Below are 24,501 nucleotides of genomic sequence, written 5' to 3'. Positions count from 1 at the left end.
AAGGAGAGAAACACCTTTTAGGATGAGGAGAATTGGTGTTGAGCTGTGCCAGGGGACATTAAGGTTGGAAATTTGGGATAATTTCTTCCCCAAAGGGCTGTTGGGCATTGGAACCCAGGACAGCGGTGGAGTCACCATCCCTGGAGGGTTGGACAGACGGACATGAGGTTCTCAGGACATGGGGCAGTGCCGGGGGTGGGTTATGGTTGGACTCGATGATCTTGAGGGTCTTCCCCAACCAAAACGATCCTGTGATTGGATTTTCTCTTCGGCACCTCCACCTCGCGGCACATCCTGCGGCGCTCGGCCCCTTCCTGCCCGCGAGGAGGAGGAGGAAGAGCCGCGAAGGCTGCGAGGGCGCTGGGGGAAGGAGCTCAGCCCCAGCCGCCCCCTTTGGCCCCGCATGGAGGTGGCCCCATGGCTTTTCTGCGGCGGCTCTTTGGTTTGTCGGAGAAGAAGAAGCGGCCGCCGAGGTGGTACGAGCACGTCAAGAGGGACGTCGACCCTGAGGAGACCTGGCTGGTGCTGGGCGAGCTGGGGGACGGCGCCTTCGGGAAGGTCTTTAAGGTAGGAAAACACCCCAAAATGCTGCCGGTGCCCTGAGGGTCTTGCAGATGTTTTATTATACTTTTTTTGGTTTTGCTTCTGTCATGTAAAAAGCTAAAAAGCTTCTAAACAGCCCCAAATTTCCAGCAGAGGATGGTGGGGGCCTCACCTGGTGCTGGCTCAGCCCATCCCCAACCATTGACATGGGGACAAGCAGGGGCTCTGGGGACACCCCGTTTGTTGGCGGGTTTTGGCCCCTCGGTTGGAGCGCGGGGGTTGAGCTGGGGATGTTTTTCTCCGAAACCGCGACACAGAGCACGACAGGAAACCCAAATTCACCGTTCATCACCCCGCGGCAGCAGCCGCCTTCCGGGGTTGGTGGCCCCGATGGTCCTGGTCCCTGTCCTGGTCGGTTTGTCCTGGCCAAACCCATCACCTCGTCCCTCTCCGGCCTTTTTGGGGGCAACCGGATGCCTCAGCATCACTCACAGGATGGCGTTTCTCTGTGGAACCCCCAAATTGTCCTTTGGGGGTGTAGCTGAGCCCCTGTAGGGCTGTATCACATCCATGGGAGGATGGACCTTGATGGGGAGTTTTGGGATGCCCTGGGACACACGCACCGGGTGGCACAGCCACACTGGGGCCACTACATTGGCCACACATCCTGGTGACAGTGACGTCCCCATGTCTGTCCTTGGCATTTGGCTCAGTGGCACCAAGCACCCAAGGAGGGATGCGGCAGGTCCAAGCTTCCCCCTCACCAAAAACTGTTGGGATGCTCCTTTTGTACCCCCTGATTTGCCCCTCGAAATGTCTCCCCCAGGCGCAGAACAAGGTGACGGGGGTGCTGGCGGCCGCCAAGGTGATCGACACCCCCAGCGAGGAGGAGCTGGAGGATTATGTGGTGGAGATCGAGATCTTGGCTTGTTGTGACCACCCCAACATCACCAAGCTGCTGGACGCGCTCTACTGGGACGGGCGGCTCTGGGTGAGCTGGGGGGTGCTGGTCCCCCCACTTCCTGGACATAAACTGGGGTCCCACCAGCATCTCAGGGCTGGGGGGGACTCAGGTTGGAGGGGACACGTTTGTAGAGCAGGGTGGGAAACATCTCCCTGCAGATCTTGGTGGAGTTTTGTCCCGGAGGGGCCGTGGATGCCGCAATTTTGGGTAAATAAATGGGGTTTTTTTCGCACTGGTTTGGGGTGGGATTGCCAAATTTCACAGCATGGAAAGGAATCCTGGCATCTCCAGGAAGGAGGATGGGTTGGGGTGCTGGGGCAGGAGCATCGTTAGTGGTCGGGGTTCGTTTGCGCTGCCGGCAGAGCTGGAGAAGGGGCTGACGGAGGAGCAGATCCAGGTGGTTTGCAAGCAGCTGCTGCTGGCGCTGCGGTACCTGCATGGCCGCAGGATCATCCACAGGGACGTCAAGGCCGGCAACGTCCTCCTCACCCTGGATGGGGACGTCAAGCTGGGTGAGTCTTGGGGTGACACCCCAGGGATGCTCTGACCCCCTCCATGGATCCTCTTCAACCGCCGCTTTCCACTCTGCAGCTGATTTTGGTGTCTCGGCCAAAAACTCCAGCACAGTCCAGCGCCGCGTGTCCTTCATTGGCACCCCGTACTGGTAGGTGTGGGGCGGGAATCCCTGGGGGTGCTGGGATTTTGGGGGGTTGGGGGAGCCCAGGTGTTCCGCTCCACCTGCGGATGCTCCGAACCTGCTCCTCAGCACCAGGAGCATCTCAAGGATCCAGATCTTTCCTCCTCCAGCCAACACCAGCTCCAGGGTGGGCTTCTCAGTAGCATGAGGGTTCTTCTCCCAAGGAACAAGAGGAAATGGCCTCAAGTTGCACCAGGGGAGGTTGAGGTTGGATGTGGGGAACAATTTCTTCCCCAAAGGGCTGTGGGGCATTGGAACAGGCTGCCCAGGGCAGTGCTGGAGTCACCATCCCTGGAGGGCTGGACAGACGGACATGAGGTTCTCAGGACATGGGGCAGTGCCAGGGTGGGGGTAACAGTTGGACTCAAGGAGCTTGAGGGACTTTTCCAACCAAAATGCTTCTGTGATTCTATGACACATGGGGTGCTGGTGGGTACAAACTCCTCCTGAGGCAGCTTTGGAAGAGTTGAGGTCAAATCTCAGCTCTTTTCCATATAGGGTTGTATCTGGAGGGGTTGGCACCCGGGTTTGGTTTCATGGGGACATACCAGCCCCCAGCCCAGGGCAGGGTGGTCCTGTTATTCTCTCCCCCTGCACAGGATGGCCCCGGAGGTGGTGCAGTGCGAGACGTCCAAGGAGAACCCCTATGGCTACAAGGCTGACATCTGGTCACTGGGCATCACACTGATCGAGATGGCAGAGATGGAGCCCCCCTACCATGAGCTGAACCCCCTCCGGGTGCTGCTGAGGATCGCCAAGTCCCAACCACCCACCCTGCGTCACCCCAAGAGATGGTGAGTCCCCATGGAGACATCATCCCAAAGCTGATGTTGGTGGAGAAGTTGTCCCATGTGGCAGCTCCTGCTTGAAGCCATGTCTGGGCAGCTAGGATGGCTTTTTGGACCATAAGTCATGATTCCTCCAAGCCCAGCTCTGGAGGTGACACCATGAGGTTCCCATCACACCACCTTTGCGCCCAGAAGATGACCCTGGTGGGCAGAACCATGGTGGGGACCTCCTGTCAAGGTGCTAGCAGCGTCTGGGTGTCCCTAGCATCACCCCAACCTCTGTGGGGTCCACACTGGTGGTGACAAGGAGCTTCGGGCGCCGTGTGCTCACAAGGACCATCCCACAGGTCTGAGGACTTCAAGGACTTCCTGAGGAAATCCTTGGAGAAGAGCCCTGAGGCGCGGTGGTCGGCCAGCCAGCTCCTGCAGGTGGGTCGCACCCATTGTCACCTGCCCAGGGTGGTGGGACCACCCCTGGTGCCATCCCTGCTCACCCCCATCCCTCCCACCCAGCACCCCTTCGTCGTGGGCATCTCCGACAAGCGGCCACTCCGGGAGCTGGTGGCTGAAGCCCGGGCTGATGTGCTGGAGGAAGAGGATGAGGAGGAAGGTCCAGTGGCCTTGGTGCGTGAGGAGAGGTTGGCTGGGGTGTAAGATCCCTCCAACTCTTTCCATAAGCTCGTTGAGCTTCACCTCTTCCCATGTTGTCTACCCCACAGCCTGGGCAGGAGCATGGAGACTCCTCCTGCCCCCCAACTCCAGGGGGTCACATGGATCTTCAGCCCCCAGATGCTGTGGGGAGAGTCCTTGAGGAGCTGGATGTCCCATCTGATGTCCAAGCGGTGGCAGAGCCCAGGAGCAAAAGAGCATCCGATTTCTTGAAGCAAATGAGAAAGTCCTTGCCCGGGCCCGTGGGCTCCATGAGGGTCCCTGTGAAACGTCCGTCTGAGTTCTTGAAGCTGCTGCGGCGCAGATCATTATTTGGGGAGTTGAAGCCCCAAGAACGAGCCAAGGAGCAGCGTGAGGCAGAGCCAAGAGGCTTGGAGATCATGGAGCTGGATGTTCCTCAAGGGACATCAGCCCCAGCAGAAACAGGAGGAGAAGTTCAAGAGTGTCAAGAGGAGGAGACCAACCCTCTGGGGACCGCCTGTGATGTGACCGAGCTCCCCTTGGGGCCACAGCGGGCAGGAGACCTTGCTGAAGTGCAAGAAATGAAGGTTGAGCAGGTTGGACCCAAGGTGGAGTCACAGGAGAAAAGCCAATGTCCCAACCCATCACTGGTGACCAAAACATCCATGGAGGGACATCTTACAGTCCCACCGAGCCCTGGTTTGATCCCCAAAAGCGATGACAACACTGAGTCAAGCAGAGATTCTACTTTATGGTCACTGGCCCTGTTCACACCTGTGACCAGGGACTGGGACAGGGACTTGGCCGTAGGGCAGCTGGTGGCAGCCCTGGACCTGTGGACCTTGGGGACCAAAACCCAGAGCTTCAAGTCGCTGGCAGAGCATCAGCAGCGGGTTCCTCGGTCATTGCTAGACCTGAGGGTTGAGGTTGGCTCCTCTGGGGATGGAGATGGCCTTGGGGAGGATGGTGATGGAGCAGGGAGGGCACCTGTGGGACCTGAGGTTGCTGGGGAGACTGAGATGATGGAGCAGAGGGTGCCAGTGGGTGAGGGGTCACTGATGCCCAGTGTGATGGAGGAGGTAGTGATGAGGTTGGATGTGCTCAAGGGATGGCAGGAGCCCCTGGATGGAGAGAGGAACAAAGGGGAGAGAAACTCCATAATGTGTGAGCCCATTGCTGAGGTCCTGGACCTGGTTGAGCAGGAGGTGGGGAGGAATGACGAGGAAGATGCAGATGATGTTGAAACTGGGGTGGAAACTTCTCCTGAGGAAGCCCTGGTGCCAGCAGAAGTTAAACTGGAAGAGGATGTTGTAAATGGGCGTTTGATTGGAGACCGTAAACCAGTGGAAGATGGAGCCAGCCTGGAAGAACCAATGTTGGATGGAGAGGAACCAGAGGCAGAACCTGCAGGAGAAGGACCTGTGAGTGAGGAGGCCCAAAATCCAGCAGAGGATTCATCCTTCATGGAGATCGCAGGGTTTGTTGGAGAAGAAATGGAGGAGAAAGAGGAAAACAGCCCCAGAGAAAACCAGCCAAGGGCTGCTCCTGAGGATGGATGGGAAGGACGAGCTGGAAATGGAGAGCTTGGAGAAGATGGGGTGCAGGTTACTCCAGCTCCTGAAGAACCACCAAGAGATGAACCTGGAGAGGGGATGGGTGGCTTGAATGGTCACGGAGCAGCACCAGAGCCCCAGGAGACCTTTGGTGGACATCCAAAGGCCACGAAGACCATGAACTTTGGTGGCCTTGTCCGCATGTCTTCCCAGGCACGGGCAGCATGGGATGCAGGGACTACACCAGGTCCATCCATCACGGCAAAGCAAGGAGAGGAGCGGTCCCCTGGGGAAAGCCCTGCAGGGGTAGAGGGTCCAAACCCACTTCCTGCAGCAGCACAACCTCTTCCCTCAGCTGGAGAAGCCCAGAAGGTGAGAAGTTTTCAGGTGACGTGACCATGTGAAGCTGCTCCCCCATTGCATGGGATCCCATGTTGGGTTTAGGTCGTTTTTGGCCATCTGAGCTCAAACGGTTTGTTCCTGGTCACAGGAACCTGCGTCGCTCCAAAGGACGGTGAAGAAAACGCGGAGGTTTGTGGTGGATGGGGAGGAGGTGAGCGTGACAACCGCCGGGACCGTCGGCAAGGCTGGGGCGAGGGACGAGATGGTGCGATCGGCTCGGTGAGTGATGATGGTGGGGGGGGGGGCCACTGGGCTTCTCCCACCCATTTCTGGCTGAGGAGGACCAGGGGCAAAGGGGAGAAGGTGCTGGAGACCTGGGGGGTTCAGCTGGAGAACAGGAGCTGAGGGGAGACCTTCTGATCTCTGAACTGCCTGAAAGGAGCTTGGAGCCAGGGGGGTCGGGCTCTGCCCCCAGGAACAAGCGCCAGGAGCAGAGGAAACGGCCTCAAGTTGCGCCAGGGGAGGTTGAGGTTGGATGTGGGAACAATTTCTTCCCCAAAGGGCTGTGGGCATTGGAACAGGCTGCCCAGGGCAGTGCTGGAGTCACCATCCCTGGAGGGTTGGACAGACGGACATGAGGTTCTCAGGACATGGGGCAGTGCCGGGGGTGGGTTATGGGTGGACTCAATTACCCTAAGTGTCTTTTCCAACCCAATTGATTCTCTGAGTTTATGATTCCCCGAACCCTCAGGCGCCAGGAGCTGCGCGCGCTGCGGGTGCTGCAGAAGGAGGAGCAGCGAGCCCAGAGCCAGCTGGAGCAGAAGTTCCACCAGCAGCGGGAGCTGATGTTCCGTCACATCGAGCAGGAGATGACGGTAACCAGTACATTGTCCCTTGTCACCACGGGACAGCGATGTGCGATCAAGGGGGTGCTGGAGTCCCACTGAGATGCTGGGTCTGGGTGGGTTTGGTGGCTTTGGTGGCCGCTCGTAGTCCCTGCAGCCCTGTTAACCATACCTGTGTGGCAGAGCAAGAAGGAGTTCTACGACCGGGAGGTGGAGAGCTTGGAGCGGCGCTATGGGCAGCTGAGGGAACGTCAGGAGCTGGAGTACACGGCAAGGCTGCAGGATGAGGCCAAGCGCCTCAAGTTGCTCCAGGAGAAGGACAGTGGGAGGAGGATGCAAGAGCTGAAGGGCAATGGGAGAGAGGTGAGGGCTGGGGCAGCGCCGGTGCCACCAGGAGCTTGGGGACCATCTTGGTTGTTTTTTGGGATGAAGTCCCCCCATCGCTCGCCGCAGGAGCAGCGGTTCCTGCAGCAGCAGCAGGAGGAACTCAACGCAGCCCTGCAGAGGGTTGTCCAGGAGCACAAGAAGAAGATGATGTCCATCGATTGGGAGTGCAGCAGCAAGATCCACAGCCTCAGGAGAGGTGCAGAGGGCTGGGAGGAGGAGGATGGAGGGGAGCAGCGCGATCTGGGTTGGGGGTTTTGGGAGGTGGTGACGCTACTGCGGTCTTGCCCGGCAGCCCGCGAGTCGGTGGTGTGGAGCATGGAGCAGGGGCACCTCCAGGAGAAGTACCAGCTCTTCGGGCAGCAGGTGAAGGAGCAGCATGCGCTGCAGCGGCAGCAGCTCCGCAAGCGCCATGAGAAGGTGAAATGGGAACTGGTGGTGATGTTCCCCGGCTCTGTAGGGTCCTGGCTCACCCTCCTGCCCCTGTCCCAGGAGATGGAGAGGATGAAGCGCTTCCACCAGTTCCTGCTGGAGGATCTGAGGAGCCAGCATGCGCAGGAACGGGCCCAGCTGCTGAAAAGCCAACGCTGCGATGCCAAAACCCATCTGGCCCTCTTCAAGGAGAACCTGAAGAGCCAGGAGGCCAGCGGGGCCAAGCAGAGGGCCAAGCAGGTACAAGGACCTGTCTTCCCCAAAGTCCCTGAAATGCCGCAAGCTCTGGGTTTTGGGGCAGGGGAGGGTGACACGGGCTGTCCCCACCGCAGTTCCTGCAGCACAAGGAGCGATGGCAGCGAGAGGCAGCGCAGCAGCAGCAGGAGCAGCAGATGCAGCAGATGCAGGAGCTGCAGCAGCAACAGGCTGAGAGCCTGGCAGAGCTGGAGCAGATGCAGGTACAGGGATGGCTGCAAAACTGTCCCCCTGGGGGCTTCCACACCCCTGTGACCCCTCCTCAAACTCTTCTCATGCCAAGAAAGCCCTTGAGGTGCTGGAGTAAGTTGAGAGAAGGGAATGGAGCTGGTGAGGGGCTGGAGCACAAGTGTGATGGGAGCGGCTGAGGGAACCAGAATAGGACCCAGAGGAAACGGCCTCAAGTTGCACCAGGGGAGGTTGAGGTTGGATCTGGGGAACAATTTCTTCCCCAAAGGGCTGTGGGGCATTGGAACAGGCTGCCCAGGGCAGTGCTGGAGTCACCATCCCTGGAGGGTTGGACAGACGGACATGAGGTTCTCAGGACACGGGGCAGTGCTGGGGTGAGGGTAATGGTTGGACTTGATGATCTGAAAGGTCTTTTCCAACCCAAACGATTTTCTGATTCCTTCCCATTTCTCTCCCAGAGTGAGAAGATGAACCTCTTGGCCGAGCAGGAGAGGAGGCAGCTGGCACGGCTGGAGCAGGAGCACGCCATGGAGCTCAGCCAGTGGAAGCAACGCCTGGCTGCACGCAAGGAGGTGAGAACATCTCCCCCCACCTCTGCCCATCTCACAGGACACGATGGAGGGGGACAAGCCCCTGTGACATGGGACATGATGCTTTTCTCCTCCAGATGCTGGAGGAGGAGCTGGGGAACTCGCTGTTGGTGCAGCGGCGGGGAGGGCTGCCCGGCGCCCGCAGCAGAAACAGGATCAGCCGCTTCTTCCACCTCCCGTCCTGACACCACACTGGGGTGACTGGGGACAAGGGACAGGCAGCTGCCTGGGGACAGTCCCACAGCTCTGCTCGGAGGTGGGATGGAAGGATCTCGAGGGTGACACAAGGACCAGCTGCCGGCCAGGACATGATGCGGATCTCGGGGGGTGGTGTGGGGGTCCGAAACCCCTCACTGTGCCGGAGGGGTGGGGTGAAGCAGGAGCTGCCACCCCCGAGGACCCTTGCGGGTGTCACCCCACCGGTCTCAAAGCTGGGGATGCAGGGGCGTTGCTGGAGCTTCCTGCACGGAGCTCCCCTCAGCTGAATGGCAACTCGAGGAAATACATCCTTTCTTTGTTAATTAAGTCCCTGTTTGTGATTATTTTCCTTAAAAACTCTCATTTTGCATCCTTTGCCCAGCTTGGGCCCCACCTTGGGCACAAGGTGACAGCCTGGAGCCAGCTCTGGAGCCGGGTCCAGGCCCCACCACCCTGCCCAGAGCTGTTCTCACCAAACTCATCAGCGCCCCGAGGGCACTAATTAACCCTAATGGCCTGAACCAGCCTCCCAGGGGGCCTTGAGCCACCTCCGTGGCCCAGCAGCTCCAGCCGAGCTCAGCTCAAGCACTCCAGTCCCTGCCGGAGCTGCATTGGGAACACTGGTGTCCTACCTCATCACCTCAGACAGAACAGGAGCTGAGGGGAGACTTTCTGCTTCTGCAACTGCCTGAAAGGAGCTTGGAGCCAGGGGGGTTGGGCTCTGCTCCCCAGGAACAAGCGCCAGGAGCAGAGGAAACGGCCTCAAGTTGCACCAGGGGAGGTTGAGGTTGGATGAGGTTCTCAGGACATGGGGCAGTGCCGGGGCTGGGTTATGGATGGACTTGATTTTAAAGGTCTTTTCCAGCCAATACGATTCTATTATTCTGTCTCAACGTCCCAACTCCGAAGTATTTATTATCTCTAATTTGCACTTTATTACCTTTAATCTCAGTATACAAAGTCAAATCATTTCAGGGAAAGAATAAGACTACACGAGGAACTGGAGAGACAAGTAACAGTCAGTTCATGGACTGAGAATGAGTCAGAAAGACTGAGGAGCCTTTTGCTCCCAGGCACTGGCGGTTCACAGTGATATGGAGGATCTCCAGACCCAGCAAAGAGCTGATGGATCGAACATGGCAGAGCTGCAACCGTTCAGCTGTGTTTACGTAGGACCACCTTGATTTAAAAGTCTCCCTGAGGTGCAGAGGCCGGTGGGATTTCTCAGCAACGGTGCTGGGAGGAGATGAAGCTGCCACTGATGAGAATGCGGAGTGAGCGGCCGTCAGCTGGGAAGCCAAGCGCTGCTCTGCATTGGCTCAGTTTCCTTGTTTCACCAGGACATCAGACAAGTCCTCTGTGTTCTTCAGCTGCAGATTCTGGGAATAGAAAAGTAAAGGTAAGTTCAACCAAACCGAACTCTTCTCTGAGTCTGAAGGCCTGGCACAAAAAACAAAGAAACAAACCAAAAACCCCAACCAACCAACCAACCAAACCCAACAAAACCACATGATGAAGGTTCAGAACAACCCCAGCCCTGTCTGTCACTGTCCCATTGACTGTTGCTTCGGAGTCTGAAACACTCGCAGCACTTAGAACGACACCAAGCAACAAAGCGCTCACCCCTCTGCTGCCAGACTCATGGACAAGGAAGGACAGACAGCAGTTAGGCTGGAAATGCTGTGAGCGCTTAACCCCAGGCTGCTGTTCCCAGCGCACCAGCCTGATTTGTGTTCCCTGGAAGAAAACAGCCCTGTACCCAGCACCTCTCACCGTGCATTTCCCCCCATGCGCTGTGCTCACCTTCTCGTTCGCCAAATGCAGGAGGCAGAGGAAGGCCAAGGGGACAGAGAGGTTTTTGGCCATCACCAGCGGCAGCCTGCGCAAGAGACGGGAGGGGGTTACCGCAGCCCGATGGACGGAGCGTGTCCCCACAGATCAGCTCTCCCTCAGGGACGTGGTTTTCTCTACATCTCCCTTCCCACTAGCAAAGAATTCGCCAAGCTGAACACAAGCTGCAGCTCCCCCACACAAACCCAGAGAGCAAGAGAAGAGATTTATTCTTTTTTTCCCTGCCAGGTTGTTACAAACACAGCAGAGGTCGGCGTTTGCCCCCCAGCTCAGCTGAAATGTCCCCATCTTCAGTCCAACCTCTTTTTTGGGGCTCTCTACCTGTGAAGCAGATCCTTTGCGAGGCCGCTGAGTGTCTTCTCACCCACTACCACTGATGTCTCCTCTTCCTCTGCATCTCCTTTCTGTTTAGCAAAAACACAGACACTGCTCAGGCTGATTTTGCTCTCCAGTACTCAGAGAAAAACCAAGACTTCCAGAGAGGAATTGCTGCTAAACCTGCCCAATACCATCTCTGCAGGAGTTAAACGCAGTTACCTGCAGGGGGTTCTCTTAATCTCAGGCCTATTGAGGTATGTGGCTCCCCTGCACTCACCTCTGTCACTGTTTCTGTCTTCTGTCCATCTGTCAAGAGGTTCCACGTCTCTGTTTTCAACCTCTTCACATCCATTTTCTTGGCTGTCTTCGCATAGGGAATCACTATCTTATTGACCTGAGGAAAAGGAGCCCAGGCTTAGCTGAGAGTAACCGAGCAGAAGCAGAATTATCTTCGATCAGAACCACAGGAACAATCAGATACAGTTCTCCTGGGGAATAATGGTGAACTCTATATGATTGCTAAACATTAGATTTTTAATTCCTTCCTCTTACACAAGGGTTCATCTGGGAATAAAGCGTCCAGCAGCAAACCCAGGAGATCCTGCACCAGGGAAACTGCTGTCTCAGGACTCAGAACCACCTGAGGTGTTGAAGTTTTGCTCCAGACCTGCCCAGCGAGCAGCTCGGTGACAACACGCATCCTCACCTTCTGTGGCTCAGCAACGAGGTTCAGCTCTCCATACGTCGTGATATTGATATCGCCGACAACCCCGTTGAACTCAGTCTCTCGACCCTCCGGGTGGGCGGTGAGGTTGAACACCCCGGCCTGGCCCACGAATCCAACGAGGTCATGATCATCATCGCTGTCTGCGGCCTGATGGAGAAGAGATCCAGCAGTGAAGCCACTCAGAGACATTTTTGAGAGGCCAAAGATGTCCCACACTGAGATAACAAGAGCACAGCGGGGTGCTGACACCTGCCCAGCTTCCCAATGGAACAAGTTCTTACTTAGCCTCTTAGGCTGGACTAAGGCTAAACCCAAGGGAGATCTAGAGCGCAGGATATCAGAAGACTGTTCCACACAGAAAGATAAGAGACAAGGGCTCTCCTGCTGAGACTTGTCACAAACACACAGAAGGCAGCTCTGGCCTGGTGGAAAGTTGAAGCTTTATAAGAAATGTGCTTCAACAAGAACCTGAAACAACTGGGAGTAAATCTCACTGTGCAGAGATGACTGCGATGACATTTAGTCCTGTTTTAGGACACAGGGATATGGAAAAGGCTGGAATGGAGTTTCTGCAGCGAACTGGCCGGCAAACACCAAAGGCAGAGAGTTTAGTTGGTATCGTTAGTGAGGGGACAGAGCAGAGGCTCCTACAGCTTTGTCGTAATCTGCAGCGCCAGTTCTTTCTCCCTAGTAATTAATTCTGGACATGGATTCTTCCTAAATTATTCCAATCAAATGCAGGCAACAGAAAGAAATCTTGTTCCTGTTACCTGCAACGCAGGGCAGAAATTGGAGGTGTCGTTGGGGTTGTTGTAATCGTACTCGCCGATCTCTCCTTCATAATCCATCAAGCTGTTCGGCTTAGACGTCCTGCGGACCTACGGAGACAAAACCAGGGGTGAGGAAAGGAAAAAACCACTAAATACTTCCCCTTGTTCCTTCATCCATCCCCAGCCTGCTCTTCCTTCTCCTTCTCACCTTAACAGAAGGTTTGAGGAACAGCTGGACCATGTTGCTGGGGTCATAGTTAAAGTCTGGGGGAAGTGTGGTGCTCCTCACATTCTGGCCTTCCAAAATGGATTTGGCAAGAGTTACCGCTGCCTGGGGAAGGTAAGAAATGCCATTACCCACGAGCTATCCACTACTCGAAAGATCAATGTGCAAATAAGTGGTTTGAACACAGATTTTTGTCTGAAAGGGGACAAGTTCTGAGATGTCTCCAAAGAGGAAACCCACCCCGGTCCAGTCAGTGCAGCCGGTGGTTTCTGAGCAGCGTCCTGGGACCTGCAGCATCTCTTGGGCTGCCAGGGCACAAGCCAGGATGAATCCAGCCTGATTCTCCACCCCGAGGTTGGTAAAACTGTTTACTTTTAACGCAACCTGGAGTCAGAAGGCTCTACACCAAAAAACTGGGCTTACAGACCTGGTTTCATGGAGTATAAGATAAGCCATTTGCCAACAACAGTTCCAAGTCAGACTGATACAGCAAAAGAGAGAGCAGGAAGCAGCAGAAACTCCACATGTACCTTGGTCCTACGAAAATGTGCATCAAAGTCAATATCCTCATCGAAGTTTATTTCAAATGCTGTCTTTGCACTCCTTTTCTTGATCTCTTTTTCAGAGTCAGCATCTGCTGCAGGAAGGAAGGCAACTGTCAGGGCTTGGTGACAGGTAAGGACAACAAGCTCGCTCCCAACTTGAGCATCTGCTCCACACAGAGAAGTCACCTATGAGGACTTTGCCTTTTGTTATGGGAAAGCAATCGGTGGTGTTTTCAGTTTCCTGTTTAAAGGGATCTGTAGCTTTGTATAGAAGCAGAAAGTGTAATTTAATCTGCAGTTTTTACACAGAAAGTGGGAAACGCTAGGAAGAGCTGTGTGTCACCTATTGCTGCATTGAGAGACACCCTCAGCTCTGAGCATCATAAACAAACCCAAAAAATAGAGGATTGACAAGTGACCGAGAGCCTTCGTGGTGTCGGAACTCAGTCCTGCTTTTCCTTGGGCTAGAAAAGCACCACGTGGGCTTGTCTCGCTCTCTGTCCCTATTTTGCGACTCAGTTGCCACCCATCCCCAAAGGTAAACAGGACCTGGCAGTAGCATACAAGCTGCCGTCTCTAAATACATACGTCTGTGTCGAGGTTTGAAACGCCAGTGCTCTGGGCCAGCCCACATGGAGAGAGTTCGGGGGCTGAAGTACGAATATTCCCCCGGTTTCATGGAGAGATGATGGCACATGGTCTCAATGTCTCCGTCTCCCAGAGAAACCACATCGGTTCTGGAAAGAGCACACGTTGCTCAGTGAAATCATCCCAGGACTCCTGCTTTTTAATCAGCGAATGGTACGGGGGGTGTTGTTTGTCTGGAGTCTGCCCAAAACAGAGGTGGATTTGCCAAAGGCAAATCCTTTGGCTGGAAACTGGGCAGTGGAGTGAGCAGACAAGCTCATTTTGGGGAAATGTGACGACATGAAAAGCTTCTCTTGGAGGGCAGAGATGTTACTGTAACACATTCCTGAAACTTGAGCAGAAATTCAGCTATAGCCAGATGGGAAACATATACACAGCAAATTAAAGGTTGCCCAGAGAGCTGCCAGTTGTCGCTTGCTATTGAAGCCCAGCTACAGATTTTCAGTGACTACTTACATCTTGCTGTTGCAGACTGTTCCAAAGGAGGTGAGCTTTCCTGTGAATTCCCCAGCCTTGTCTGCTCCTGTGCTCTTGGGCGAGTCGCAACTGAAGTCGTCATCTGGCAGTGGGGCAGCACAGTCTTCCACATCGCTGTCTACCTCCGCATTCATATCGAACGCTAGGTCGCTCTTCTTAAATTTATCCAACAGGGCTGACACGGACTGCAGGAGAAGAAAGCGCTCAGGAAAAGAAATTGCAGGGTATGAACGGCCCCACAACCTGGCATATCTTGGAGATCGCTTTGGAGGTGAGCACAGAATCTGGCTCAAATATCTCACCTGGCACAGAGCTACTCAACGTACCTCATCGTGGGTTTCGGCATCCCACTTTGTAAACTGGAAACCAGCCAGCGAAGAGCAGATGGGGAGTTTTTCAATGCACCGTGCTAGCAGGGCTAGAGTAAGGGAGAGCAAGGGAGAGAGATTAGATACAGGATTAAGCAACCAGCACTTAAAACAAGTGCCAGGGATTAAATCATTCTTAAAGCCACATAGGTAGGCAGCCCTTCTTGCACGTAGGGCAGTGCAGGGCTCACTGCAAAGCAGTCGGGCTCATTTCTCTGCAGAAAGGAAGAGTTCAGTTGCTGCCCTAACTCAAGGGTGGGCATAACGCTGGGAATTGTTTCAGAGCAGCAGGGTTTGGTAGGAGGCACAGGCTCAAAATGCTCTCAGAAGGTCAGTCCTTGACCTGGTGCACTCTAATCTCAACTGCTGCACAGCTCAGATCACGTATTTGCTGTGTGATGGACCTCCCAGAGGTTAAGCTACACAGAGTGATCTAAAACCTACAAAGGTCTTGTTTTCCCAGCAACAAGTCTCAGCTTGATCAGGATCAGAGCAGTGGTAGCCAAGCAGTGAACAAAAGCACAGGTTAAGCTGGCTGAGACGAAAATGAGCACGCTTGGGAGATGAAAAGGTTCAAAAGGCCTGGACGGGTCCCTTTGCTTAGTGATTATCAGCACTTACGCTTTAAATCTGTCACATTCACAGGATCAGAGTTTGGCAGCGTGGGCGTTTCTGAAGAAGGGAGAGGGACGATGTGCAAGTCAAAGAGGAGCTTGCTGTGGCAGCCTTGGGTGCGCAGCCCCGTGAGGAAAATGCCGGCTGTGCTGCATTCATCAAACGATGCGGCTGTTTTCTGGAACATGGGATCAACCTACAGATAAGGAAACAAGCGGAGAATCAAGGAATGGAGTAGATGGAGCAGGTGAAGCAGGTCTCTGCGGGAAATTTTCAAGTACAGATCCGAAGGGAAAACAACCCATGCATCTTTTTCAGTGAGGAGAAGCCTCTTGCAGCTTCCTCACACAGAATATACGTGACTAGGAACGATCTTGCTACAATAGCAGAATTCACAGACGTGCGTGTGAATGTTAGAGCCCAAGAGAGGAACGCGCAATAAAGAAAACAATAGAAATGAGAAAGAGGAGGCGATGTTTCCTTTCCTCAACCAGAACGCAGCTGGTACAGCAGCCCCCCCTCCACCCACCTCACATCTGCGATTGGCTTCTGAAACATTGATGTTATTCAAGTTCTGCTCGATGGTTTTGAATGAGTGTTTTTTCTTTGTCTGCACTCTCTTGACAGCCTCAGGAGCCAGACTGTTCTCTAAAAGAAAAAGAAGAACAAGTTACACTTAGAAAACTTGCTAGAATACTGTACAGAGGGGTAGCTCAATTGTTTTGGTACCAAAATGACAAAAAAAACCCAGTGGGCATGAAGTTACCCAGTTATCTATTAGCATAAACCACCAATGTTTCATTGGCTGGATGCTGCATTTTTTTTAATCCATTCTATTTTATCTTAGCAGCACATTTGTGTTTCAAAGCAAAGGACAGCAAAGAATGAGGCACTTCATGCTTAATATTTCAGTTTAGGCCACCTTTGGTTTGCATTCGAATCTGACAGGTGAAATAATCAAATCAAATACAGGACTGAGCAACAGATTCAGGTTCTTAGATCCCAAGGACTCGGGCAAAGTAATTTGGGATTTCCCAGCTGTGTGGGAATAAGGGAGAATAACTGAAAATACACTCTAGCGAGTGCAGCTAGGGTGTAGAAAAACACATGTATCACACTAATTGTTGCTTAGTCTTGTGTGCTTCACAAGTAGAACCTCTGTGTTTAGATGACAGGCCTGTGAAAGTCTTAAAGGCACCTTATCAAGCTTCCTTGAAATTCTTTTAGGCAAAGATCAAAGCAGTGCGTTAAACTGTGCCCGCGTGAATCCCTAATATACAGGTAAAATGAGGTCTGTGGTTCTTCTAAACAAGGACTGAACTAAACAGCGCCTGTGTCTCTGCTTGTGTGACCTCTGCCCAGCTTAGGTGCTTTTCTTTCAGAGATCCTCTGGTTAGCGAGGCAATGAAAATAAATTTGCTCTTTGTGCTGCATCTGTGGTTTGCGGTTGTTCCTGCGACCTGCCTCTGTTGGCTCACACACCAGCTCTTGAAAAATGAAGTTAATGGTACCCTCCTAGATGTACAAAATGTTTTGAAATTCACCAGTGCTATGTAAGTACACTAACATTTCTCTTACATGCAGGTAGAAGAACAGTTTAACAGAACATAAATAACTAGCACACCTTCCTCTGGGCTGTCCGCGTTTTGTGTAGGAGCCGAGTCCTTGCCCAAGCCTCCAAGCACTTTGTAGGTGTCTGTGTGGACAACGTCCACGCGCATGGCATAAATCTTCGCACTGGCATCGAGTGTGCCAGCCGCCACCTGCCAGGAGCGACAAAAGGTGCAATTTTTAGTTATAAAGGTAAAAAGTGTCATCTAGAAGACACAAATGCAGAAGACAAGCTGCAGACTGTACTTCTGAATGCTCTGTGTTACCAGCAAAATTGTGAACAACTAGAGAAGCAGAAAAGTGCAGATTTGCATCTGCCAAGAGCCTCTTTCCTTCATGCTGCCTTTTGGGTTCCTCCTCTTGGTATTATACTATTTTCCTAAATTACCAAGTCAAAACAGGTCAAGCGGAAGAGTTGCCAAGGATCTTTTTGATTGCAGACCCCAGAAGGTGAAGGACCCCTCACTGAAAACCTGTGCACTGATTCCCATCCCTTCCTCAGTTTCATCAACCACTGTGAGGCCATGTTCACATGTTTTTTCATCTAAGAATCCAGTTTTCCCTCCCTGCATCAGCGAACTATTAAAGTGAGTCTTTGCCCTGGCAAGTTCTTATTCTGATCCCTCCAAGATCAAATTTAGCACAGGAGTTTGCCACATTCACTTCCTTTCTTTTCCAGCCTTCTTTTGTTACTAGTTACAACACCCAGTATTTACCTTAGAAGCCTCACAATTCTTATTTTTAAACAAGCTCTTTGGAAAGACCATAACTGAAAGTATTCGGCCTTTAATTTCTGTGGTACAAAGGGATTCAACACTAAGCTTCTGCAAAAAGTGGCTGTGATGCCTCTACCAGATATTTTTAGTTACCTTCAGCATTATTTGAGGTTTGTTGTTGACAAAACCTTAGGATAAATGCCAGTCGGAAACAAAGCACCAACGTGACCAGGCAGGTAAAAGACTTACCTTGAAGTTGGTCACTTCAGAGTTCCTTTGCTTGAGGATTTGATTCATATAGTCTATCAGGTGTAAGCCAAAGGCGTTCTTCGTGGTGATTTTCTGAAATAAAACACAGGTCAGAACCGATCCTCTGGCAAATGACACCTGTCAAAACTGTGTGAACCCACATCCCACAGGGATATTTACAGGACCTCGGGGATACACCTCTGTTATGAGGACAGGCTCAGAGAGTTGGGGTGTTCAGCCTGGAGACGAGAAGCTCTGGGGAGACCTTATTGCACCTTTCTGGACTTAAAAGAGGCTGATAAGAAAGATGGGGACAGACTTTTGAGTGGGGCCTGTTGCGATAGGACAAGGGGCGATGGTTTTAAAGAAGGAGAGATTCAGGCTGGATATAAAAAAATGTTGGCCCTGAGGGTGGTGAAAGCCTGGCCCAGGTTGGGCAGAGAGGTGGTGGATGAACCATCCCTGGAGACATCCCAGGCCAGGCTGGACGGGGCTCTGAGCACCCTGAGCTGGTGAAGATGGCACCGGAGGAGATGGGAAGGTCCCTTCAACCTAAACCATTCTGTGACCCTATGATACGGCCCCTGACACATACTATTTTGTTACCACTGGGAAGGCAGCAACAGAAACCCAGATCTGGCCATGGCTTGGATCAGGGGGCTTAGGAGAAGAATGACCATGTATCCATGGCTCAAGGAGTTTAAAATCCCTCACAGCCTTACAACCACGGCCGGGGTAAGTGGTGTGTGTGTGGGGCCGCGATCAGGAGTCCTCCCCACGTTTGTCCCCACTCACGTTCTCAGTGGAGAGCTTGAGGCAGGTGCTGTAGTGGTCCGAGATCTGGGCATTGGTCCACTGGGGGAGGGCCGGCTGCCATGCCTCCACCTGCCTGGGGGGGACACGCTGCTTTGGGGACCCTCCTCCACTGTGTACCCCATCACAACCCTTTGCGATCCCCCATAGTCCCTCAGGATCCCTCATAACCCCTTAGAATCCCTCACAATCCCCCACATCCCCTCATAGCTCCTCACAACCCCTCACAGTCCCTCAGGATCCCTCATAACCGCTCAGAGTCCTTCACATCCCCCCATATTCCCTCAGGATCCCTCATAATCCCTCACAGTCCCTCACACCGGGCCCGCCCGTACCTGGTGAGTGGTGACGCGACAGCCTGAGGCGAGTCGATGCTGCCGAGCCGCAGATCGGCGGCCTTAGAGCGCCGGCGCTGCAGCCTCTCCCGTTCATCATCGTTCCCGGGGCACTCTGCCAGCACGGGGGTGCCGAGTGCCCGCGGGGCGGGGGACGCGGCCGGGACCCGCTGGGGTGTCCCGACGCTCATCCCGACAGCGGCGAGCGGGCCCATCCTTCACCTCCCCCAGGGCGCGCCACAGCCCCGCCCACTCCTCCCTTATCCACCAAACACCGCGCGGCTCGGCCGCCCGACGACCAATGGGACGCGCGGAACTCCGCCTCCGCCTTCCCGCCCCGTGGCATTTGAATCGCCGCGCGCCCTAGCAGCGCGCATGCGCCAAGGCGTAACGGCCGCGGCGGTGGGCGGGGCGAGTCCCCTCAGTCCGCCCGCGGCGGGCGGTTGTTCGCTCGCGGTTCCTGTCAGGGACCGGCCGCTTTCTCGCCTCCGTGCCCCGGCGTTGCGTCCTGAGGGGCGGCACCCACCGCCGGGGGTGCCCGGGCTACTATTGCAGCGGTTAATCGCGGGCAAAGCCCGCCTCGGAGGAGGAAGAGCCGCCAGAGCTGTCCCGCTGAGGTACTGCCCGCCCCCCTCAGCCGCTCTCCGCCGTCTGTGGGTCCTTGTGGTCACCCCCACCGGAGGCCGTGTCTGTGTGGAAGTACCCTCAGGGCCGTGTGCCTGGCCCTTCACTTGTCTCTGCAGGGCCCCAGGGTGCTCCAGCTACCTCCTGGTGCTCCCCCAACCCTCTATACACTGTTTGTTCTTCCCCAGAGCTCTCTGTGTTCGTTTCTATGCGCCCTGTGGCCCTTCAGGTGTTTTTTGGTGTGTTATCTGAGCCCTCGGTGTGTTCAGAAGCCACTCTGTGGACTTTTTGGTACACCAGAAGGCTGGTGGAGGATTCTTAGTGTTTAGTTTCAGGATCACGTCTTATCCCTAGTCCCTCCAGCCCTGGATCCCTCCATCCCACCCAGTACAGCCGCATTTCTCCAAAGGGCTGTGGGGCATTGGAACAGGCTGCCCAGGGCAGTGGTGGCGTCACCATCCCTGGAGGGTTGGACAGACAGAGATGAGGTTCTCAGGGACATGGGGCAGTGCCAGGGGTGTGGGAATGCTTGGACTCAGTGGTCTTAAAGGTCTTTTCCTTCTGGAATGATTCAATGATACTCCCAGGAAGATGCTCTGCAGGAGCAGGTTGCAGCTCTTTGCTTTCCCTGTGGTGCTGGAGACAGAGATGGGTCAGTGGGGAAGCCAATAATGCGTCCTAAAAGCAATTTTCTCTGCCCTTGTTCTGCCCCAGGGCAGCCTGGTTTTGTGTGCAGCACCCCATGAAGACAAGAAGGTTCCCCCATATTTTCATCTGATCTTTTCACCCGTTTCCCTGATCCTTAGCAGATGTGGCCAGTTATCTGTATGGCTTTTGTTTCTAGCAGGGAAGGTTTGCTGGGGAAAGCTGTTTCTCCTCAAATTTCTATTTTCCCAGCACTGCTGTGTTCTGGTGCGTCTGATTCGAGGAGTCCTGATTATGATGCCTGGGCTACAGGCAGAGGAGACAACTCTTTGCTTTAGTAGGGACAGTAGTTTGGGCTGAGCTATGTGCTTCTGGCAAGGCTGAGTGGTGGGGAAAATAAAGCTGAAGGGAAGAGCAGCTTTTTTTGTAGTGCTACTACTTGGTCGAGAAGCTTTTCCAGCCAGTATTTCCTAGCTGTCATTGCCCTGAGAGGGGTGAAGCAGCAGTTCCCCAAATAATTCTTGTGGGATTTAGGTACTGGGGGCTGCAACGTTGCTGCAGTTTGATATCTTGAGTTCTTCCTGACTGCAAATTGCTTTTCCAGCCTCAACCGCTGGATGGGGCAGGAGGAAAATATAATATGTGGTTTGATCTGAACTGCATTCCTCAATTGGAAAGACGCCGTGTTCTCCGCTGAGCCAGCCCTGGCAGAGTCCTGCCTGCTCCCCGTGCAGAGCAGCCAAGGGATCGCTGTGCCATCATCTGCATTCTGACTCCAGCCACCCCAAAAATGGCAAAAAAAAGAAACTGGAGACTGATGTCTGCTCCTAAGTGCAGCTCAAGCACCCCAGAGGCCCAGGGTGCTTCTAAAAGCCACAAGACTTGTGTGGGGTTTGTCATTTTGCTCCTTTTTTCCCCAAATAACTTGGGGTCTGGTCTCTTCCCTCATCTGCTCTGGTTGTGCCAGACTAAAGCTGTAAAACCCAGCTTATGCTTGGTGATGTGTATTCTTGTGAGCAAAAGCCTCATAGTAAGCTTTTAATGGCTGTTGTAAATCATTATCTCCAGCTATACATCCAAAATGAAAGGCTGAAGGAGCTATGAAGGTTTTTAATGTCCAAATAAATTACTCCTGCCGTGGCAATAGGAATGTGTGGAGTATTTGATTATTCCCAGCCATTAGTGATGCCGGTGAGGACAGAAATATTTGCGCTCTGCATTTAACTGGAAATTAAGAGAATGTATCACTTTGTGACAGGAACTTTTAGGAATGGCTGCTCCCTGTTGATCAGCTCCAGGACTAATTAATCACTGGCAGGACTTTGGGAAACTTGATTTACAACTCAGACCTGCTGGTGGGTGTTCACTGGAGGATTCTCCTGCTCTTGGAGGGAATGCTGGAGGCTCATTTAAGGTTTGCTTTGGGAGCTGAGAAAAATAATTTAAGAGGGAAATTGGGCTCTCCGCCCACCAGGCAGCAACTGCTGCTGGTACTTTTCCACTATGCTGGGGCTGTGGGGAATTTTGGGGTGCCAAACACAACGGGGGGGGTGTCTCCTAGTGCTAGAGGGGGGTGGGACGTTTAGGAAAAAAAGAGTAGGAAGGGGGGAGGCGGTTTGACTGCTGCAGCTGTTGTGATGGACTTGAAACCTTGTTGGTTGCGTCTGTGGAACTGCTGAGCTGCTCCGCAGGTCCTGGGGTGGGATGTGCTGACATCTCTGGACCCACAACACGGGTAGCGTAGCAACAAGGATCTTCCCTGGCTGCGAGGCTTAAAAATAGAGCCAGGGAGCGTGGAACTTGTAGCCTTCTGGGGTTGCCAGGACCTCTGCCCCCCTTGCGAGCGTCCGATCTCAGCTTAACTCAGTGGGTGCTCACCCGTGGTGATGGGGCTGCTGAAGTTTGACTTCTGTGTGGGTTTGGGGTGCTTTCGTGTGCATGCAGGTGTCCGGGGACCCTGCTATAGTGGCTGGGGCTGTGGATGCCACACAAACAGGGTCTCCTCTTGTTGAACCCCTCTATAAACTAAAGATTATCTGGTAATTTCCGTGTGCTGGGGCAGATGCCACAGGAGCATTTATTAACCCACTGGTGCTATTCTTATGCAAACAACTGTAGCTCATCTCAGTAACAAAAGGCAATTTAATACCAGTTCAGCTGCTGACAGTAACCAGGAACGCGCTTGCTTTTGGTTTGTAGTGCAGATTATTTTTGCAGACGCTCACCCCAGGGTCAGCCTCGCAGTCTGACGTGCCCTTTTGAGTGCGCTGTCTGCTTTCAGCCTTGTTATTGCTGCAGAGCTACTTCTGGTCATGCTCGTACCTCAGGGCATGAAGAAGGGGTTGAAACCTCGGCAGAGGTAAATGGTTTGATTTCTCAAAGGTCTTACTAGGAAGGCGTGTTTGCTGTGCAGCCTTCCTGTGCCCTGGCTCAGCACTACGTCTGAAAGGGCTGTAACGAAGGCTGCGCTAAAATAATTTTGATCTTTTTATCCCTTTAGAGAGTGCGTCTCTGAGTGCTGGCGCTGGTGAAGGCCAGTGTGCAAAGGACTATCCCTCGGGGCTTCAGAGGTCAGGATGTCCCCCTTTGTAGGCACTGCAGTAAGCAGTGACGGTCGGACCTTTTGTGCTCTCATTTTTTTGTGTTTTATCACCAGGTGAAGCACCGGTGCTATAAAATCTGGGATTTCACAACCCCGGTAATGGCTGCAAACTCAAATATAAAAATAACTCCTCAAACACGGTGATGTGTCAGCCATCAGTAGCACAGACACTGCGGCTGGCACTTCCAGTTTGAAAAGTCCTCAAGGTCCCGATGGAGCAATTGGGATAAGATTGTGGGCTTGAAAGCAGATGGGGGGTGTGATGAGCTGTAAATCCTCTCGAGCTGCTGGGCCCGGCAGCAGCAAGATGAGACTGTGCCTCTCCCCAGCTTTGGGCTGTGCCCACACGACTGGCTCATGTTGTTCTTGGCAACTTTCCCTTACAAGCGAAAGGAAGAAAAATGGGCAGGCTGGTCTGGACGCAACCACCAACCCCCGAGAATTACACCGGCAATCATTTCTGACTGCAGGAACCTGCTGCAGAGATGCTGGATGGTCTGGCTGTGTCAGTGGCTTGTTAATGCAGCTGAATTTATTGTGTAATTTAGGCCTTTTAGCAGTTTGAAATGATTATTTTAAACTAGGTTGGTGCTTGTGAATGAGAGGCTGGTGGCAGAGCTAACAGTGGGGACAAAGGACCTGGATCTCTGACAGCAAACTCGGTGATTCCCCCAATCCCGGGGGAAATTGGTGGGACCCTGAGTCCTTGTGCCAACCAGATGATTGTTTTTGGAGGTGCTAAAGCCTTTGAGGGTGCCCTGTGCTGGGGGGAAAGGGTGACAGTTAGCAGAGCAGGAGCACTTGCATCCCCATGCTTCCCTGCTTGCCCAGCGCACGGCCAAGTCCTCGCAGGGAGGATTTTGTTGCCAGATCCTGAGCGAGCATTTCAGAGCAGAGCTGCTCTAGAGGACATTGGCTCCATCCCTCCAGTGACTCACAAGTCCCTGGAGATGTGCCCGGTGTGCTTCTTTCCCTGGTTTTATGTCTTTATTTTGTGCTGCTGATCAAATCCCAGTGTGGGTTGTGCCTGCCGCTTCTATCCAGGTGTTGAACGCTGTGGGGGTTTTGGGGAGAGGTTTGTAACGCTGAAAAAAAGACAAAAATCTCAACACAAACCCATCTAATGGCACGGTTCGCCCGTGGATATCAATCACATCTCTCAGAGACTTAGGACAGGCTTTGGGGGTGGTTTGAAGTCGCACACAATTTTTATCTTCCGCTGTGAGATGCCACAAGTGTCACCCAAAGAGGCCTGTTCCTCTTTGGCTTGTGGCTTCTAAAATTCCTCAATTTAAATGCAAATTCGCAGCCGTTTGATTATGCCATGCATCAGAGAAGCTTTTGGACAGTGAACAGCTTGTAATAATCAACTCCGCGTCCCTCAGTACAGATATTATCTGCTCTTGCAATATCTCGGCAGAAAGTGGAGTGGTTTGGAAAAACCCTCCTTTTCCCTCTTTCTCCTTTCACCTCTGTTGCAAATTGCTCTCATTACCTCCCCGAAACCTTATTAATCAACCTGGATGGCACAATCTGCTTGGCAATAACAAGAAGAATGTTTTTGGAGGTGCTTTGCATGGTAATGCTCTTCTCAGACTGAAATGTTGCTCTTCAGAATGACTGTGGCTGCAGGAAGGGCTTGTATTTCTTCTTGACACCTTCATCTTCTGTAACCAGGGTATTTTTTGGGGTTTTTTAAGCTGTCATCGCTCTCACCTGCTCCCTTTCCTCAGGTATTTGTGTCTCGCCGATGCAAAATAAAGTCCTTATGGTACCAAGAAAATGAAGTGCACTTAATCCTCATTTCACGCTTGCAATTAGATTGCGTTGATTTTTGAATTGCTGCTGCGGTTTCTCAGATCTTTCATTAGCTCCTGCCTGATTTGTTTAGTTCAGTAACAAAAAATAATTGCTTGTCTAAACAACCAGGCCATGGTCAAGTGTCTCTAAT

The 24,501-nt window shown here is 53.3% G+C and overlaps 3 protein-coding genes across 5 annotated transcripts in view; 2 read left to right on the top strand and 1 right to left on the bottom strand.

Moving 5' to 3' along the window:
• The first annotated feature begins 365 nt into the window (after positions 1-365).
• Positions 366-8,563, top strand: LOC309449976 (STE20-like serine/threonine-protein kinase). Its single transcript, XM_082072556.1, has 18 exons — positions 366-567; positions 1,370-1,534; positions 1,666-1,714; positions 1,870-2,019; positions 2,099-2,171; positions 2,804-2,998; positions 3,340-3,421; positions 3,506-3,616; positions 3,712-5,547; positions 5,666-5,796; positions 6,269-6,392; positions 6,546-6,725; positions 6,816-6,945; positions 7,042-7,166; positions 7,239-7,418; positions 7,511-7,636; positions 8,081-8,194; positions 8,290-8,563. The coding sequence occupies exons 1-18, from the start codon at positions 418-420 to the stop codon at positions 8,395-8,397; spliced, it is 4,029 nt and encodes a 1,342-aa protein (XP_081928682.1). The 5' UTR covers positions 366-417; the 3' UTR covers positions 8,398-8,563.
• Positions 8,564-9,321: 758 nt separating this feature from the next.
• NCAPH (non-SMC condensin I complex subunit H) lies at positions 9,322-18,910 on the bottom strand. Of its 2 annotated transcripts, none has more exons than XM_082072624.1 (17): positions 18,680-18,910; positions 18,327-18,420; positions 17,532-17,624; positions 16,580-16,718; positions 15,485-15,603; positions 14,962-15,151; positions 14,299-14,390; positions 13,952-14,157; positions 13,436-13,584; positions 12,833-12,939; positions 12,285-12,407; positions 12,077-12,184; positions 11,286-11,453; positions 10,857-10,973; positions 10,583-10,665; positions 10,214-10,289; positions 9,322-9,789 (listed from the first exon to the last, which is right to left on the bottom strand). In XM_082072624.1, the coding sequence occupies exons 1-17, from the start codon at positions 18,892-18,894 to the stop codon at positions 9,730-9,732; spliced, it is 2,139 nt and encodes a 712-aa protein (XP_081928750.1). In that variant the 5' UTR covers positions 18,895-18,910; the 3' UTR covers positions 9,322-9,729. The 2 variants fall into 2 exon arrangements, with proteins under 2 accessions (XP_081928750.1, XP_081928751.1); XM_082072625.1 differs by having other exon boundaries at positions 12,833-12,936.
• Positions 18,911-19,094: 184 nt separating this feature from the next.
• Positions 19,095-24,501, top strand: part of LOC309450129 (tetraspanin-15-like) — a 76,096-nt gene continuing 70,689 nt past the window's right edge. For both annotated transcript variants that reach the window (XM_082072795.1, XM_082072794.1), the window contains exon 1: positions 19,095-19,296. The gene's annotated coding sequence lies outside the window, so the exon portion shown is untranslated. The remainder of the gene's footprint in view (positions 19,297-24,501) is intronic.

This window comes from Streptopelia decaocto, assembly GCF_964273445.1.
Source record: "Streptopelia decaocto genome assembly, chromosome: 25".
NCBI lineage: Eukaryota > Metazoa > Chordata > Aves > Columbiformes > Columbidae > Streptopelia > Streptopelia decaocto.
The sequence above is the reverse complement of the archived record's forward strand: the minus strand, read 5'-3'. Positions and strand labels throughout refer to the sequence as shown.

Bases quoted from the DNA above. Each gene is read 5' to 3' on its own strand.
- NCAPH (XM_082072624.1), bottom strand. From the start codon at position 18,894: ATGGGCCCGCTCGCCGCTGTCGGGATGAGCGTCGGGACACCCCAGCGG. The intron at 18,421-18,679 runs GTACGGGCGGGC...TGTCCCCCCCAG, and splicing joins GTCGCGTCACCACTCACCAG to GCAGGTGGAGGCATGGCAGC. The intron at 15,604-16,579 runs GTGTGCTAGTTA...TTTTTCTTTTAG, and splicing joins CGCGGACAGCCCAGAGGAAG to AGAACAGTCTGGCTCCTGAG.
- LOC309449976 (XM_082072556.1), top strand. From the start codon at position 418: ATGGCTTTTCTGCGGCGGCTCTTTGGTTTGTCGGAGAAGAAGAAGCGG. The intron at 568-1,369 runs GTAGGAAAACAC...TGTCTCCCCCAG, and splicing joins CCTTCGGGAAGGTCTTTAAG to GCGCAGAACAAGGTGACGGG. The intron at 6,393-6,545 runs GTAACCAGTACA...CCTGTGTGGCAG, and splicing joins ACATCGAGCAGGAGATGACG to AGCAAGAAGGAGTTCTACGA.